The sequence below is a fragment of the Pan troglodytes genome, chromosome 11 (genome assembly GCF_028858775.2).
Source record: "Pan troglodytes isolate AG18354 chromosome 11, NHGRI_mPanTro3-v2.0_pri, whole genome shotgun sequence".
Taxonomy (NCBI): domain Eukaryota; kingdom Metazoa; phylum Chordata; class Mammalia; order Primates; family Hominidae; genus Pan; species Pan troglodytes.
In genome coordinates, this window is record NC_072409.2 from 4,671,613 (window position 1) to 4,689,663 (window position 18,051).

At 53.8% G+C, this 18,051-nt stretch overlaps 1 protein-coding gene across 18 annotated transcripts in view; it reads left to right on the forward strand.

Annotated features, from left to right (window-relative positions):
• SARDH (sarcosine dehydrogenase) overlaps positions 1-18,051 on the forward strand; it is an 86,458-nt gene that overhangs the window by 10,483 nt on the left and 57,924 nt on the right. For all 18 annotated transcript variants that reach the window (XR_001721078.4, XR_001721071.4, XR_008537193.2 and 15 more), the window contains 4 exons: positions 10,348-10,452; positions 11,951-12,080; positions 16,285-16,371; positions 16,700-16,790. Coding sequence is in view for 7 of the 18 variants with exons in the window: in XM_016962022.4 (XP_016817511.2) it covers positions 10,348-10,452; positions 11,951-12,080; positions 16,285-16,371; positions 16,700-16,790 (413 nt within the window). In the remaining 11 variants the exon portion in view is untranslated. The remainder of the gene's footprint in view (positions 1-10,347; positions 10,453-11,950; positions 12,081-16,284; positions 16,372-16,699; positions 16,791-18,051) is intronic.

The window sequence follows — 18,051 nt, forward strand, 5'->3', positions numbered from 1 at the left end:
TGGCATGAATAACCTCCCTGAGAGCCTTCTGCCAAGGGAGGTTGGGGGCCTGGGTTCACCTCCTGGCACCTGGGGCTGGGTGCCTCCTGCCCTCTCTTCTCTCCCGTCCTCAACTCCTCCCTCCAGGGATGGTGGCTGGGAGCTTCCTGCCACTTTGTTACTGACTGCCCTCTTTCCATCCATTCATCATGCAACCCTCCCTTACTCATTCCTCTCTCTGTCCAGTCCTCCATCTCTCCATCCGTCTCTCCATCCATCTACTCCCGTATCTATCCATGCCTTCTCCCATTTATTCCCTCATCCCTCTACCCATCTCCCTTCCCTTCATCCATTCCTCCCTCCACTCATTCCCTCCCTCTATTCATCTTGCCATCTCGCCATCCATTCTTCCATCCTCCGTCTCTCCATCTATCTATTCATCTATTTATCCACATGTTCATCTGTCCATCCCTTCTTTCATATATCCTTCCATCCACCCACCCACCTAAACTTCTACCCATCAATCCCTCCCTCCATCCCTCTAGCCACTCATCTCTCCCTCTGCCTTTCCTTCAGCATCCACCCACATATTAATCCAACCATTCACATTCCATCGAACCTTCTCTGCATCAGACATTGATGGGTGAGCTTGGTGTTTCAGGCCCTATTCTAGAAGCTGTGGCCATAACACAGACAGACACCTAGTTCTTGCTGGGTAGAGCTGGGGGGAGGTACAGACAAGTACATGTGCAATTCCAGAACATGCTGATAAGGGCTCTGATGGGGTCTCAGGGGCTATAGGAATTCCCAGCCCTAGTGGACCAGGGGAGGCTCCCTGGAGGAGGTGGCTGCATCTAGGTGAGGCTCTTGAGGGTGGCATGGTGGACAAGGAGCGTGCACAGAGCATGGCCGTTCAGAGAGCCAGGGCCAGAGGCTGTGGGGCAGGGTCAGTGTGAGAACAGACTGCCCTTGTTTAGGGTCAGGGCCAGTGAGAGGGAAGCCTGGGCCCCTGAGCTGGGAGCCTCATCCCTGGGGGCTGCCCATTGCCACCCTGTGCCAGCCTGGCTTCCCTATGGCCACCGGGGAGGTACCAGGCTTGGCTGCTTCGTAGACCAGGGTGGTGAAGCGGGTGGCGAAATGGGGCCGGAAACTGGGTCCCAGTGCGCTCCTGCCTCTGACTCCTGTGCGCTGGGCAAGCCATGCCCCACTGGACACAAGACCCCTCGTTCATAGAATGAGTCTATAGAATGAGCCGCTCACTGCAGGTGGCTGGTGCCATGTGCCGGGTTAGGGACTAAGAGTAGTCACACGGTGGGTGTCGGAGCTGAGTGCTGAGGCCTCCTCCCTGGCTCCGGGTCCCTGGGGAGAGCCTCCTCCCCTAGGTGGCCGCCAGAGGTCACGCTCAGGTCGCAGTGGGCTCTGGGAGGGTGGGCAGAGCTGTGTCCTGGGGCGTCAGGGAGGGTGGCCACAGAATGTCCACCGAGCCCAGGACTGTGGCTCCATCCTCCATCCCTAATTCCTCCCAAGGCCTGCCTTTGAGGTGCCTTTCCAGGGAAGAAGCAAGGCAGAGTTGGCCTAGGTCCCTGCAGCTGCCCCCTCCTGTATATGTCAAGATTCAAGCGAAGCTAGGGGGTGTTACTTACAAAGCCAGTCCAGATCCCAGCGTGCCTCTGGTACCAGAGCACAGGAAAAGGGCCATCAGCCCCAGCAGCTCTGAGATCTCGTAGGAGAAAAGTGGAGATCTGGGGCTTCGCACAAAGCCCCTCATGTTCCTCTGACACCTGGCCATGGGCAGGTGTCTGGAAGTTGTCCCTTCCAGAGGCTGCAGCTAGGCAGTTGGTGTGAATCTGAGGAAGGAGCCAGGCCGCTGGCCCTGACCTGCCAACCTGCTGTGGTCTGACCCTTGGATGGGCCACAGAACAAGCCAGGGGGCCCTCTCCTGGGCGCATGGCACCTGTGCAGCCCATTTCTGTCTGCTCAGGAAGCTCCCCGGGCGTGGCAGCCTTGTGCAGCAGGACGCTGTCCACCCTGATCAGACACAGCCACACACATTGGGGCCTGGGGGCTCCAGCTGGCAGGTGAGGGCTCAGGTCTCATGTGTGGTTCATCTTTCTTCTTGGGTGGCTGGAGGGCTGGGTGGCCCCAAGGACCTCCCTTTTCTGAGGATCTGTCCCAGGCCTGGGTCCTAGAGAGCTCTGCCCATAGCTTCCTTTGTGGCTAAGGCTCATCTCTTCCCTCTCTGAGCTATCATTAAAGCAGGAGGCTCGGGCGCTGTTAGGTGGTTTCACAATCGTGCTCCGGCGTACTTCTGCAGTGGCAAGGAGCGGCTGCTCCATCTGTGGGCAGAGCTGTGGGTAAGAGCCTGAGTGCTGGGTTTAAACACTGACTCCTCCATTACCCAGGCTGGCCAAGTCTGTCACCGCTCTGGTTCCCTTTTCTGCAAAATGGGTCATAACCATCCCTACTGCCTCAGGCTGTGCTGCAGGAAGGACAGAGTGATGCAGCTGGGCGTGGTGCCCGGCATACAGCAGGTGCTCATGAGGTGGTAGCTGTGTGATGACAAGGACAAGGACAGAGGGTTGTGAAGTCGTCACCAGCTGGCGCTTCGGAGGAAGAGAACACGGAGGGCAGGAGCAATCAGGCAGGGATCAGATGGAAGAAAGAGGCAGATGGAAGGCATGGGCTGAGGTCAGGAGGCAGGGAGTCAGTGGCACCAGGGCCAGACTGGGGACAGCCAGAGCAGGAGGCTGCTGCCTGGAGAGAAAGGCCAGGGCTCCACTGGATGCTGATGCTGAACTGGGCACTCCACTGGGTGCTCAGAGGCAGCAGGATCTGTGCAAGGGGCAGGAAAGTCCAGACATGGATCCTGCCGGGACAAACATCAGGGGCTTCCCTGGCCACCAGGTGTCCCCACTGTCCTGCTCTATGGAACTCTGGGGCTGGCTTTGTTTTTAGAGTAGTAGTGCTAGCAGAGGTAAGGATATAACTACTACTACTATTATTATTATTATTATTATTATTATTATTATTATTATTATTTGAGACAGGGTCTCACTCTGTTTCCCAGGCTGGAGTGCAGTGGCATGATCATAGCTCACTGCAGCCTTGACCTCCTGGGCTCGAGCGATCCTCCCACCTCCACCTCCCGAGTAGCTGGGAGGTGCCACCACTCCTGGCTAATTTTTGTATTTTTTATAGAGATGGGGTTTTGCTATGCTGCCCAGGCTAGTCTCAAACTGCTCAAGCGATCCTCCTGCCTCAGACTCCTAAAGTCCTGGGATTACAGGTGCGAGCCACCTTGCCCGGCTATGATTATTTTTAAACAGTGCTCAGTTACTAGGAACTTCTATGTGCTGCCTGACAACGATCCCCTGGTGCAGATATTCTCATTCCAATGAACAGGACTCCTGGGATCCTGGTGGAGAGGGAGGGAGCATCTGCCAGAATGTCCCTTCTGGTCTCTACACATCCCCTTTCCTGCTCCCAGAGACAGGACAGGGGTCGTATCTCCCTGTGCTCATCTCCAGTTCTGGGGCAGGTGACAGAGGGGTTGAGAGAAGGCTGTTCCTCGCGTGCAGAGGAGTCCACACGCCATGCCTGCTTGCTTTCTAAACGGTCTTGTTTGGTTTGGCTTGTTTATTGGTTAAATCAGCAGTTCCTGTCTGCAATATGATGATGTAAACTCTGCTTTTTTGTTTGTTTGTTTGTTTGTTTCGTTTTGTTTTTTTTGAGACAGAGTTTCACTTTGCTGCCCACGCTGGAGTACAGTGGCACAGTGTCAGCTCACTGCAACCTCCGCCTCCCGGGTTCAAGCAATTCTCATGCCTCAGCTTCCCATGTAGCTGGGATTAAAGGTGCCCGTCACCACGCCCGGCTGATTTTTTTTGTATTTTAGTAGTGACGGAGTTTCACCATGTTGCCAAGGCTGGTCTCGAACTCCTGAGCTCAGGCAATCTGCCCATCTCGGACTTCCAAAGTGCTAGGATTACAGGCGTGAGCCACCATGCCTAGCTGATTATGTAAACACTGTTAATACCTGAGCAAGTAGTGTCCAACTTTTTGTGTTTCTTGGAGTTATTAACAGTTTTTGTCCCAGCTGCTCAGTTTCTCCTGTAACTGTTATGTGTGTGTGTGTAACATTATCTTCATGCCCCAAAACCCATACCCGTTATCAATCACTCCCCATTTCCCACCCTATCCCCAGACTTAGGCAATCCCAAATCTGATTTCTGCCTCGATGGAGTTTCCTATTCTGGACGTTTAGTATAAATGGAATCACATGATGTCTGGCTTCTTTTTACGGTTTTGTCCGTGTAGTACATGTATCAGTATTTCATTCTTTTTTGCAGCTGAATAATACTCCATTGTATGGATACAATGCAGTTTATCCGTTCACCCACTGGTGGACATTTGGTGTTTCTCATTTCTGGTTATTTTGAATAGTGCTGCTGTGAACATCCATATGCACGTTTTTGTGGGGACCTATGTTGTTATTTCTCTTGAGTTTATACAAGTTGAGCACCCCAAATCCGAAAATCCAAAATGCTCCAAAATCCAACACTTTTTGAGCACTAACATGATGCTCAAATGAAATGCTCACTGGAGTATTCTGGATTTTGATTTTTGGTTTGGGGATGCTCAACAGGTAAGTATAATGCAAACATCCAAAATCCAAAAAAAATTAAAAATGCGAAACACTGCTGGTCCCAAGCATTTCAGATAAGAATACTCAGTCTATACACTGGAGTGGAATTACTGAGTCATATGGTAACTCTCTTTAACATTTCAACGAACTGTCGGACTATTTTCCAAAGAAGCTGCACCATTTTACATTCCCACCAGTGAGGTATATGGAGGGGTTCCAGCTCCCCTCCATCCTCACTAAGTCTTGTTATTTTTTTGTCTTTTTTTATGCCGGTCATCCCAGAAGGTGTGAGGTGGTGTCTCACCGTGGGTTTGATTTGCATTTCCCTGATGACTAATGAGGTGGAGCATCTTTTCATGTGCTTACTGACTATTTGTGTATCTTCTTTGGAGAAATGTTTACTCAGACACTTTGCCCATTTAAAAATAGGGTTGCTTATCTTTTTATTGAGTTGTAGGAGTTCCTTAAATATTCTGGATACAGGTCCTTTGTTACATATATGATTTATGAACATTTTCTTCCATTCAGTGGTTGAAACTTCTATTCAGTGGTTGTCTTTTCCCTTTCTTTTTTTCCCCCAGAATCCAGAAGTCATTACAAAGCCTTTTCACTTTTTTATGGTATGGTTTGTAGCACAAGTTTTAAATTTTAATAATGTCCAATTCATCTCTTTTTTTCCCCTTTTGTCATTTGTGCTCTTGGTGTCATATTTAAGAAGACATTTCCCAATCCAAGACTATAAAGATTTACTTCTAATATTTTCTTCTGAGGCTTTTATAGTTTTAGCTCTTATACTTATGTCTGTAATCCATCTCAAGTTAAATTTTGTGCATGGTGTGAGGTAGGGGTCCGACTGCATTCTTTTGCATGTGGCTATCCAGTTGGCCCAGCAACATTTTTTACAAAGTCTGCTTCCCCCAAGGAATTGTCTTAGCACCCTTGTTGAAAATCAATTGACTCTGAAGAAGAAGGTTTATTTTTTTTATTTTATTTTTTTGAGACAGCGTCTCGCTCTTTTGCCCAGGCTGGAGTGCAGAGGTGCGATCTCTGCTCACTGCAAGCTCTGCCTCCTGGGTTCATGCCATTCTCCTGCCTCAGCCTCCCGAGTAGCTGGGACTACAGGTGCCTGCTACCATGCCTGGCTAATTTTTTGTATTTTTTAGTAGAGACAGGGTTTCACCATGTTAGCAAGGATGGTCTCGATCTCCTGACCTTGTGATCCACCCGCCTTGGCCTCCCAAAGTGCTGGGATTACAGGCGTGAGCCACCATGCCTGGCAGAAGAAGGTTTATTTCTCGACTCTCAATTCTAATCCATTGATCTGTAGGTCTATCCTTATTTAGTACCTCACTGTCTTGATTATGTAGCTTTGCAGTAAGTTTGGAATCAAGAAGTGTGAATCCTCCAACTTTGTTTTCCTTTTCAAAATTGTTTTGAGTATTCTTGGTCCCTTGCATCTCTGTATGAACTTTAGGGTCAGCTCTTTAATTTCTTCAAAGAAACTAGCTGAGATTCTGACAGGCATTGTGTTGAAGCTATAGATCAATTTGGGGTGTGTTGTCAGCTTAACAAAAATAAGTCTTTCATTTCATGAACATGAGATGTCTTTCTATTTATTTAGGTCTTCTTTAATTTCTTTCGAAAGTATTTTCTAGTTTTTAGAGTACAAGTTTTGCAATTCTTTTGTCAAATTTGTTCCTAAGCATATTTATTATTTTTGATGATATTGTAAATGAAATTATTTCTTAACTTCCTTTTCAGATTATTCAATGCTAGAGTATAGAAATATATTAGTTTTTTGGCTGAGCCCAGTGGTTCATGCCTATAATCCCAGCACTTTGGGAAGCTGAGGTGGGTGGATTGCTTGAGGGCAGGAGTTCGAGACCAGCCTGGCCAACATGGTGAAACCCTGTCTCTACTAAAAATACAAAAATTAGTCAGGCATGGTCCCAGCTACTCGGTAGGCTGAGGCAGGAGAATCACTTGAACCCAGGAGGTGGAGGTTGCAGTGAGTTGAGATGGCACCACTGCACTCTAGCCCAGGCGATAGAGCAAGACTCTGTCAGAAAGAAAGAGAGAAAGAGAGAGAGAGAGAGAGAGCGTGCTAGTAGTTTTTTAGTGGTTTCCTTAGGATTTTGTATATACAAGACCTTGTTATCTGCAAATAGGAATATTTTTACTTCTTCTTTTTCAATCTGGGTGCCTTTTATTACTTTTGCTGCCTAGTTGCTGCCCTGGCTAACACCTCCAATGTAATGTTGGGTAGAAGGGGTAAGAATGGATATCTTTCTCTAATTCCTGATCTTGGGGGGAAATCAGCCATTCTTCTTCCTTGAAGTATCACATTCGATGTGGGTTTTTGTAGATACCCTTCAGCACTTTGAGGAAGTTCCCTTCTTCCAAGTTTGTTAAGTATTTGTTGAGGCTTTTTAAAAAAAAAAATCATTAAAGATGTTGGATTCTGTCAAATGCTTCTCATGCATCTACTGGGATGATTACGTGATTTTTGTCCTGTACTTTGTTGATGTGGGGTATTCTATTGATTGGTTTTCATACATTATACCAAACTTGCCTTCCTAGGATAAATTCCAGTTGGCCATGGTGTTTTGTTTTGTTTTGTTTTGTGTTTTTGAGACAGAGTGAGACTCTGTTGCCCAGGCTGGAGTGCAGTGGTGTGATCTTGGCTTACTGCAACCTTTGCTTCCTGGGTTCAAGCAAATTCTCCTGCCTGCACTCCTGAGTAGCTGGCATTACAGGCATGTGCCACGACACCCAGCTGATTTTTGTATTTTTAGTAGAGTTGGGGTTTCACCATGTTGCCAAGGCTGGTCTCGAACTCCTGACCTCAAGTGACCCTCCCGCCTCGGCCTCCCAAAGTGCTGGGATTACAGGCATGAGCCACCATGTCCAGTCTGGCCATGGTGTATCATCCCTTTTATATATTGCTGGATTCAGTTTGCTATTGTTGTGTTGGGGGTATTTGCATGTGTATATATAACTGTCACTATTTTTCCCCAGTTGTGTCAAGGGATCTGTCAAACATATTGATACTATTGATACTATTTTCTGAATACGCACACATATCAGATAAACCACCTAACGCCCCCAAGTCCCATTTCCCTCCCCTGGAGGACTTCCTGCTGCCTTCAGATCTTCCGCTCCCTTTTGGACTGACCGCTGCATGGTCTAAGCTGTCACTCCAGGGCCTTCTTCACGCCTCCCCGCTGGAGCCATGGCTTTCACTCTTTCTGGGTTTATTTTCTTCCTTTTGTCACAGCGTGTTCTCTGGCTGTTTACTGCAAAGGAGTACGTGAGAAGTATATGTTTTGTGTCCATGAATGTCTGAAAAAGCTTTTATTCTTTGCTTACACTCGATTGATGGCTTGACAGGATCTAGAATTCTGTGTTGAAAATCATCCATTAGACGTTTGAAGAGTTTGCTCCATGTCTTCCAGCCTCCAGTGATGCGGTCTCCTGTTGATGGCCCTCCTGGCCATCCGGTGTTGTGATGTTTCCCACGGCGTGGCCTTGGTGCAGGCCTCTGTCCAGACCCAGGGCTTGGTGGGCACTCTTGGACCCTTCCATATGAATGCGTGATTTTCAATCGGAGGACTCTTCTTGGATTGTTGCTTGGACATTTTTCTCGACTCCATTTTTCTCTGTCTTCTCTTTCTGGAACCGCTGTAAAATGGATGTTGAACTTTCAAGATGGACCTTCTGATATTCTTATTTTTTTTCCACTCCTGATTTCTGTTTTGTTGTCTTTTTCTTTTAGCCTAATCACTGGATGATGGCCCCAGCCTTATCTGGCCCTTCCATTGAATTTTAAATTTTGACTATCATATCTCATTTAAAGACCTCTTTCTTCATCTTAGATTCCTTTCTCATAGCACTGTCTGTCACTCTGATACAGTTTGGCTGTGTCCCCACCCAAAGCTCACCTTGAATCGTAATAATCCCCATGTGTCAAGGGTGGGGCCAGGTGGAGATAATTGAATCATGGGGTGGTTTTCCCCATACTGTTCTCATGGTAGGGAATAAGTCTCAGGAGATCTGATGGTTTTATAAAGGGAGTTCCCCTGCACATGCTCTCTCTCTCTCTCTCTTTCCTGCTGCCATGTAAGACATGCCTTTGCTCCTCATTTGCCTTCCACCATGATTGTGAGGCCTCCCCAGCCATGTGGAACTGTGAGTCCATTAAACCTCTTTCCTGTATAAATTACCCAGTCTTGGGTATGTCTTTATTAGCAGCGTGAGAACACACTAATACACCATCTTCTTGTATTCCTGATGTTCTTGTTGTGGTTTGTGGTTATTTATTTATGAGACAGAGTTTCACTCTTGTTGCCCAGGCTGGAGTGCAATGGTGCAATCTTGGCTCACTGCAACCTTCGCCTCCCAGGTTCAAGCCATTCTCCTGTCTCAGACTCCTGAGTAGCTGGGATTACAGCCGCCCACCACCACGCCCGGTTAATTTTTTGTATTTTTAGTAGAGATGGGGTTTCACCATGTTGGCCAGGCTGATTTTGAACTCCTGACCTCAGGTGATTCACCCATGTCGGCCTCCCAAAGTGCTGGGATTACAGGTGTGAGCCACTGTGCCTGGCCTGTGGTTTTGTTTTATTTATTTATTTATTTATTTATTTATTTATTTTGAGATGGAGTCTTGCTCTGTCACCCAGGCTGGAGTGCAGTGGCACGATCTCGGCTCACTGCAAGCACCACGTTCTGGGTTCATGCCATTCTCCTGCCTCAGCCTCCCGAATAGCTGGCACTACAGGCGCCCGCCACCACGCCCAGCTAATTTTTTGTATTTTTAGTAGAGACGAGGTTTCACCATATTAGTCAGGATGGTCTTGATTTCCTGACCTCGTGATCTGCCTGCCTTGGCCTCCCAAAGCACTGGGATTACAGGTGTGAGCCACCGTGCCTGGCCTGTGGTTTTGTTTTTAGGAGAGAGTGAGCAGCAGTGTGATTGGAGGCTTGGAGGGGAGGACTGGAGAGCCTCTCAGGAAGGTTGGGCGGCAAGCCCTTTGCTTTTAGAGAGACCCTGGTGTCAGCATCTCAAGCCTTCCCTGGGCCTCTCAGTGTCTCACAGAAGAGTCTCCAGTCTGCTCTTGGGGTGGGGGGGTGGGGGGATGGCAGTCCACTCTCCCCACTTCTGGAGCCTCTCAGGACCCACCTCTCCAGAGGAAGATCCTTCCATACATGAGCAAGCGCATCACCCCCTGAAGAGGGACCTGGGGTGGCTCTGAAGATTCAAGAGGAGGCAGGAGGGGCACACTGGCTTGCCTTGCTCGGTCTCCCTCTCCTCCAGCCCCAGCTAAGTCTCACCCCTCCTCCATCCACTCTGCGTCCTCCAGGGTTGGTTGGAATCTCCCATCCTCTGCTGCTGCCTCTGCCTGTTCTCTCATCTTTGTCGGTTATATGTTTTGCTTCCCTCCCTCCCTCCCTTGCTCTCTTCCTCGATCCATTCCTTCTTCCTTCTTCCCCTTTTGCTGTTATTTTATGGGATTTGGGGAAGGAGAGGCTTGAATGGCAGTGACCCATTCACTGTGTGTAACTTGAGGCCCCGTGTCCACTCTGTCCTCGGGGTCCTACAACGAGAAGGACCATCTCGAGCCCGTGACCCTGGGTGGAGGTGCTGGCCCACCACGGGGCATGGGGAACCAAGTCCCCACCCAGTTCTGGCTGATGCCAAGGCCTCTCTCTCTGCCTTCCAGAACATGCCCAATGTCCGTGATCACGATGCCTCTGTCTACCTCCGCCTCCAAGGGGATGCCTTGTCTGTGGGTGGCTATGAGGCCAACCCCATCTTTTGGGAGGAGGTAAGATGCCAGGGCCCTGGGATAATGGGAGGGAGTTGGGGCTGCATCTCAGCATGGAGAGGGCCTCTTTCAGGAAGTCCATCCTCCTGAAGCTCCTCAGAGGCACACCTGAGAAGTGGCCGGTCCCCTGACCCCACCAAGCTCAAAGCCATCTTGCTCTTACCCTGACGGTCCTGGCAGGCAGTCAAATACAGACCCAGGGCAGCTGGAGGGCTTTGCCTCAAAACATCCACAGAGAAGGTCTGCGCAGTGTGGAGTGATGACCTCAGAAGGGCATGAGAGCACACAAGTCCCACGTCCTTCAGCAAATGACACTGCCCTCCCAACCAGCTGCTGCAGCGGCATTTCCCCTGGCCTGGGCTGTTTCCCGGGCAGCTTCTGGGGTTAGGGCAGCCCTGCAGCCCTGTTCTATGTGTATATGCATTTAGTCCACACATGGAACGACTGAGTGGCTACTTTGGGCTAAAAACTGCTTTAATTTCTGGAGGAAGAGGGAAACTAAGATAAAAGTCCCTGACTCTGGGTGCCTATATTTTGGTGGAGAGACATACAATAAACAAACAAATGGCTGGGCAAGATGGCTCACACCTGTAATCCCAGCACTTTGGGAGGCTGAGGTGGGCAGATCACCTGAGGTCAGGAATTTGAAGCCAGCCTGGCCAACATGGTGAAATCCCAACTCTACTAAAAATACAAAAATTAGCCAGGTGTGGTGGCAGGCACCTGTAATCTCAGCTACTTGGGAGGCTGAGGCAGGAGAATCACTTGAACCCGGGAGATGGAGGTGGCAGTGAGCCAAGATCGCACCACTTTACTCCAGCCTGGGTGACAGAGTGAGACTGTTACAAACAAACAAACAAACAAACAAACAAACAAACAAACGAACAAGGAATGAAATTCTGGAAGATGATCGCGCACTGAATAAAATTAGCAGGTTAAGGATCAGCCTAGAGAGACTGGAGCAGAAGGATATCCTTTAGATGGGTGGTCAGGGCAGGGTTTTTTAGGGAGGGGACATCCAAGCAGAGCCCTGCACCGCGACAACAAACCAGCGTGCCAGGTCTGGGCGAAGAACTGCCCCAGTGAGGGGTGAAGGCCTTGAGCTCACACAAGCTTGCTCTTCCCAAAGAGCTGCAGGAAGGTCAGGGTGGCGGGCCCAGTGGTAGAGGTAGGCAGGCTGGCACATGCCATACAGGGCTTTGGGGCCATCGTGAGCTGCAGGGGGCCGGAGGAGGCTTGTGAGTAGGGAAGGGGCATGGTGGGATCTAGGGGAGTGGGTGGAGGCCTGGGCTGGGGTGGGGAGGGGGAGCAGACAGACCTCGCTGATGGGTTGGTGGGTGGGGGAGACAAACAGCTGGGACGTGTGGGTGACCACCAGCCCTCTAATGCATCTGATTCAGCAGAGGCTGGCCTGGCAGCCATCACAAGGCAGGTTTGGCATGGGGATGCGTGGCCTTCTTGGGGACAACGGAGATGTCCCCCTGCCCTGCCTTGGCAGGTGTCAGACAAGTTTGCCTTCGGCCTCTTTGACCTGGACTGGGAGGTGTTCACCCAGCACATTGAAGGCGCCATCAACAGGGTCCCCGTGCTGGAGAAGACAGGAATCAAGTCCACGGTCTGCGGCCCTGGTGAGTGACAGCCTCGGAGCTGGGGTGGGCGTCCATGGGTCCTTTGGTCTGACGACTGTTAGTAGTGATGCCCCGTGAGACCAGCCTGTGTCACACAGGGGACCCAGGGCTGTCCCCGGTCCCTCTCGCTGCTTGGCTCCAGCAGCCCTGGGTACTAGGTGTGGCCTTTATTCCCCTCTACGGGCGAGAGGCCTGGGCTTCACGAGGGCCATCATCTGCCCTAAGCACGAGGCCAGGGCCTCCTCCTGCCTCAAGGGTGGCTGGTCCTGGCTTCCCCACCTGGGCTTCTTCATCCCTAAACTTGACTTGTCCCTGGAATTCTGTGTTTTCATCTGTAAAATGGGAATAGCGGGCCACATCCCAGCACCCTGTGAGGCTGAGCCAGGAATGGAAGGGCTGAGACCTTCCCTGATGAGAGGCTTATACAGCTGTGAGTCCCAGTTCTGCCTCCAGCCCCAGCCCCCACCGCTCCCAGAGAGCACTGCCCTGGCCAGGACCCCATGCTGCTGGCCTCCCCCCTGTTCTTGGCAGCTTGCACCTGGAGGCCAGCTCAGCGGGGGAAGGTTCTTGTGTCAAGATTCCCCTAACTCTGGCCCTCCTTGCTAGCCCCAGGAGAACTTAGCTGGAAGAGGCTGGAGCAAAAAGGTGGGCTCAGCTCCCAGATGCCCCACGTGGGTCATCCACAGCGCAGCTCAGCCCCACCCCACCCTACTGGCCTGGGGAGCCCGGAAGGCTCTGCCCCAGGGGGCGGGTGTGGGGCTGAGGCTTCTGGCCTGGGGAGCCCGGAAGGCTCTGCCCCAGCGGGCGTGTGTGGGGCTGAGGCTGCTGGCCTGGGCCCTGGCAAAGGTGCACTCTCTGGGAAGTAGGAGGGGCTGCAGCTGACCTTGGCACCCCAGTGTTTATAACCACGGGACTTTGAGCCAGACGTCCCTGAGTTGAGTGTGGGGCAGCCCAGGAGCTACTGGTGACCCCAGAGCACCAGCATTCCTTCATGAGGGCATTCATTCTACATTAAGTGGCACTTCGTCTGTGCTGGAGGCAGGCACGCTCAGGGCCAGCGCCCTCCTTCTGGCAGGGGAGACCCAATGCAAGTCACTGATCACAGCCCGTGGGTGGGTGCTCTGACACGAGGCATGGGGTGACTGGGTGGCCACAGCCTGAGGACACAGACGGGCGGCCAGGAGGAGGGGCAGCCTAGCCCGGCCCTGGAGGGCGAGTCGGTGCTGGGCCTGCCGTGGATACGTGATCTGGGCAGGGGAGCACCAGGTGGGCACAGACAATCCCCCACATTGGGGTTCCAGCAGAATCACATGGTGTTCCCCACTGCTTCCTGGTAGGGGGAGCTCTGGCCCCGCTTCAGGGCTGGGAGGTTCAGGAAGACACAGTGTTGCCCCCAGGGAAACTTCGTGTCAGAAGCCTGGTGAGTCCCTCTGTGCCTTTAGTGAAGGGCACTGGAATGGGTGCCCTCTGGAGTAGGTGCATCTGTGAGATGGTGACGGAGCACTGACTCGGCAGGGTGGCCTAGGGACGAGAAGCCACAGGGGCGGTGCAGGGCATAGGCTAGGCCCAGCAGCTGTAGAGAGCATTTGAGTAGAGGTGGGCGGCACAAAGCGGGGAGCCCAGGGACTTCCACAGGCCATGCAGGGAGCAGATGAGGGCCCTAAAGACAGGGAAGAGTCCCGACACAGAAGGGCTGTGGCCACCGAGGAGTCCAGCCCCATCTGTCCTGGCACGCTCAGCAGCTGCTCAGCCGTCAGCAGCGGCTACTTGAATGAATTCGACTCCTATGGGAGCCTTTGGAGTGAAGTGCAGCCCCGGGGAGAAGCAGATAGAGCCCCAGGGGCCGGGGCAGCGTGCAGGGTAGGAGCACACGGCCGTGACTCACTGCCCCCGCCCCCCAGCTTGCGTGGGTCTGGCAGCGAGAAACACAGGCCCAGAAGAATCCCGGGGCACAGATAACCCCAGGCGTCTCTCTGTCTCTCTCTATCTTTCTCTTCCTCTCTCTCGTCTTAATTAGCCTGGGGAGCCGGTACTCCTCACGAAGCCCTATTTTGGGGAAGATGTGCAGGCAAGGACATCTTGGATCTGGTCTGTCGGCTGGATGGGAGACTGGTGGGGAATCAGCATTTCTCCTTGCCAGGCACGGCCAATGGCCTTTGGCCTCCAGGAAAGAGCAGGGAAGTCCCAGGCCCCCGTGACTTAGGGAGCGCCTCGGAGGGCAGGCAGAGCTCTCATTCCAGGATGGTGGAGCTCACCAAGGTCAGGGTGGGAGCCGCAGGCCTGGCCCCTGGCCATGCTGCCTGGAGGTCCCATGTGTCCTCGGGTTACTCAACCCGCATGAGTCATTTGTGAAACATCCAAGAGACCCTTGTTCCCTGCAGCTGCCCCTCCGCTAGCTCTTGTTAGCGCTCCCCGCAGATTCCCTGTGAGGTTGTTCAGAGCTTCTTTCCTGCCCTCCCTGGGCCTGGAAATAGTTCCAGCCCTCCCAAGGTGCTCCCTGGGCCATCCCCAAACCCAGCCCAGGTTACCTCCCCAATCCCCCCTTTTTTAAAGGTCTTGCTGTGTTACCCAGGCTGCAGAGCAGTGGTGCGATTTTGGCTCCCTGCAGCCTCTACCTCCTGGGCTCAAGCCATCCTCCCTTCTCCGCCTCCTGAGTAGCTGGAACTACAGGCTCGCTCCACCACATCCGGCTAATTTTTTGATTCTTTTGTAGAGATGCCGTCTCACTATGTTGCTCAGGCTGGTCCTGAACTCTTGGGCTCCAGACATCCGCCTGCCTTGGCCTCCCAAAGTACTGGGTTTACAGGCGTGAGCCACTGCACCCAGCCTCAGCTCACTCTTTCTGCCCCATCATCACCTTCTCTGGAGCCTTCCTTGTCTCTCACCCAGATGGCTGCTCCGGCCTCTGCCCTCTGCCCTGATAACCCAGGCCCTCCACGTAGGGCCCTGCCCCTCTAGCCTGCCTCCTCCACCCTCCCCTGCAGTGGCCCTGCCACCTTCTGTCCCTCAAGGAGCCCTGCCTCTCCTGGCCAGGCTCTTAGCCCAGGCTCCCCGTGGCTCTCTGCCCCCTCAGCTCCTAGCGTGGGGGCCCTGATCGCTCTCCAGGGAGCGGGACGGCACTTGCTCCTGGTCTGCATGCAGAGGATGACCCCCCAGACTTGGAGCCATCCCCGTATCATCATTCACGAACGAAGTGCCCCGGGGTCCCTCAGACCAGGGCCGGCCGCTTCCTTATCTAGAGTCTAACACGGTGTGGTGCTGGGGTGCCAACAGTAGCAGCTGGCACCTCAGTGACGCGTGGCCCTCAGTTCATCGTATTTTCTTTACGAGACCGTCCGTTTTTTGCTTATTTAAGTATTTGCTCCCTCCCTCCTTCAGCTCCTCGAGGGCTGGGACATGTCCTGCTCAGCGCTGCCTCCCAGGGCCAAGCCCAGGACATGAACGTCTGTAGGCTGGCGAGCGCACAGCTCTGTGGAGGTTCTGCTATCCCAGTTTTATAGACTAGGACGCTAAGACTTGCTCAGAGAGGCGAGGTGACTCGCCCAACGCCACACAGCTAGGAAGGGGTGAAGCAGGGTTTGAATCCAGGACTGTGGCCACAGAGAGCCAGGGTTCCCCTCCCACCGTGTCCTGGCCTCTGTCTGAGGCTCAGCCATGGCCGCCGGAGCGGGACATTGGTCTCCTCCCCCGCAGAAGTTGGGAGCCTTTGTTGGCTCAACAGACATTTATCAAGCACCTGCACTTGCTGGGCTCTGACCCTGTGCTGGGCGGGGGGAAGTGGAGTGAGAAAACTGGTCCCTGCCCTCTCAAGGTCCAGTGCGCAGGAGTGACAAGTCTCTGGCAGGGACACAGCAGGACGCTGGTGCACTGGGGGAGCCGCAGCATGGTCTCCAGGGTCAGAGAAGGGCTCCTTGTCGGCAGGACAATGGCCACAAGACAGAGCGGGACCCCACCAGGCAGAACCCAGCCAGGTCGCCGTCGGCTGGTTCTGGCAGCACATGTGGAGGGGCTCAGAGAGCACGGGCAGGAGCCAGCGGGGAGGCCCCCATGAGGAAGTGGCGCTGAGCAGGGCCTAGAGGAGGGAGGGGGTTTGGGTGGAGGGGCACCTGCAGACCCCGGCCTGATCACTGCTGTCTTGGAAGACCCCACCCCAAGAGTATGTGCACTGCAAAAGGGACTCCAGGCCTCTCTCTCCTTCTTTCAGAATCCTTCACGCCCGATCACAAGCCCCTGATGGGGGAGGCACCTGAGCTCCGAGGGTTCTTCCTGGGCTGTGGCTTCAACAGCGCAGGTGAGTCCGGGCAGCAGCCCTCCTGGCCCCCAAGAGGGAGGTCCTGTCATTCCCAGAGCTCTGGGGGAGGCGGGCGCAGGAGCACCGTGGCCCCCGACAGTGGTGGGGACAGGAGAGGCTGGGGAGTCCAGCCCCTTCTGCTTCCCAGAGAGTGCACCTGTGCCAGGGTCCAGTCCAGCAGCAGTCCAATCAGGAGGCGCGCAGCACCCCAGGTGTGAGAGCAGAGCTTGGAGTGTCTGTGCTGTCTGTGGAGATGGGGGCATGGGATTTGACATGGGTGGGGGACCCTGGGGGGCAGACCGCAGCCCTGTGCTTCTCTTCCTGCCAGGAATGATGCTGGGTGGTGGCTGTGGGCAGGAGCTGGCCCACTGGATCATCCGTGGGCGCCCGGAGAAGGACATGCATGGCTATGACATCAGGTAAGTGCCCATTGGGACCTAAGGGCAGGGCCCGCCACTCCGGACAGGTGGGGTGGGGTAAACAGCGAGGGCTACTGAGAAAGGAGCCTTGCCTGAAATCCAGGTGGCTTCCTGGAAGGGGCAGCAGTGAGGGAGGAAGGCCACCAGCAGAAGGTGGGCAGTGCTGAGGGGGTGGCTGGGGGGCAGGTCCACGCCCCTTTACAGCTTCCAAGATCTCTTGTCCCAGGGTCCTGCCTGAGCCCCTGGACAGCTCTGGAGTCATCAATGGGATGGCATCACCCCACCTCACAGATGGGGAGACTGAGGCCTGGGGGCAGGAGGGAGCAGGGCTGAGCTGGGAAAATTGTGCTGAGTGTGTGTGCCGCGGCTTGCAGCCAGGCAGCCCCGGCTGTCCCGTTCAATCGTACACTGACAAAGCGGCCAGGAATGAGACCCAGTGCAAGCCACTTCCTCGTCTCTAATGCAGGGTGATGGGGAGGGGCTGCGGAGGTTTTGGGAGCAGGGAGGGCATTTGTCCTGGTGAGGTGCCCAGCATGGGGTCTGCACATGGAAACGCTAAGTCATCCCCAGCCGAGGCATGGACTGGGGTGCTGGTGGCCAGAGCCGGTGACGACAGCCTATCCCGATGGCCTTCTGCCAGTCAGGGCCATCTCTTGCAGAGCACAGGACAGTGGTGCAGGCGCTCCCCGGCAAGGGGGGAGGCTCCTCCTGTGTCTCGTCCTCATGGCGGTGGCCTCTCCGACCCACACAGCAGGGCCTGTGGCCCGGGCCACACCCCGTGCGTTGTGGGGTGGCTGTTGAGGCAGGGCGGCTTGGAGGGAGGCCGGCCTCCGGGTCTCTCCAGCCCACTCTGCTCCCGGCTGCTGCTGCTGGTGGACAGCCTCCCTGGGGAGGCAGTAGGTGGGGTGGGCTCTGGAGGGAGAAGGCCTGGCTCAGCTCAGTGCGCCCCTCGCCTCTGCTGACCTAGTCCTTTCCTGGCCTGATGAGGACATTACGCCCACTGTGGGGGAGAATGTCTGACCCCACGGAGACAGTGACACTGAGATCCCCCAGCTGCCACCCCTCCATGGCGCCCGACACAGTGAAGCCTCCTCTGGCTGACTCAGAGCCCATCTGGGCCTGCGCCCCTGCACTCTCCCAAGCGAGGAATGTCCCGGAAATGATAAAGCTGTAAAGGACTTCAAGGAAGGGCCAGTTCAGGCCCCTCCTGCTACAAACAGCAAAATGGAGATGACTTGCCTGAAGTCACCCGGCTTTTGAA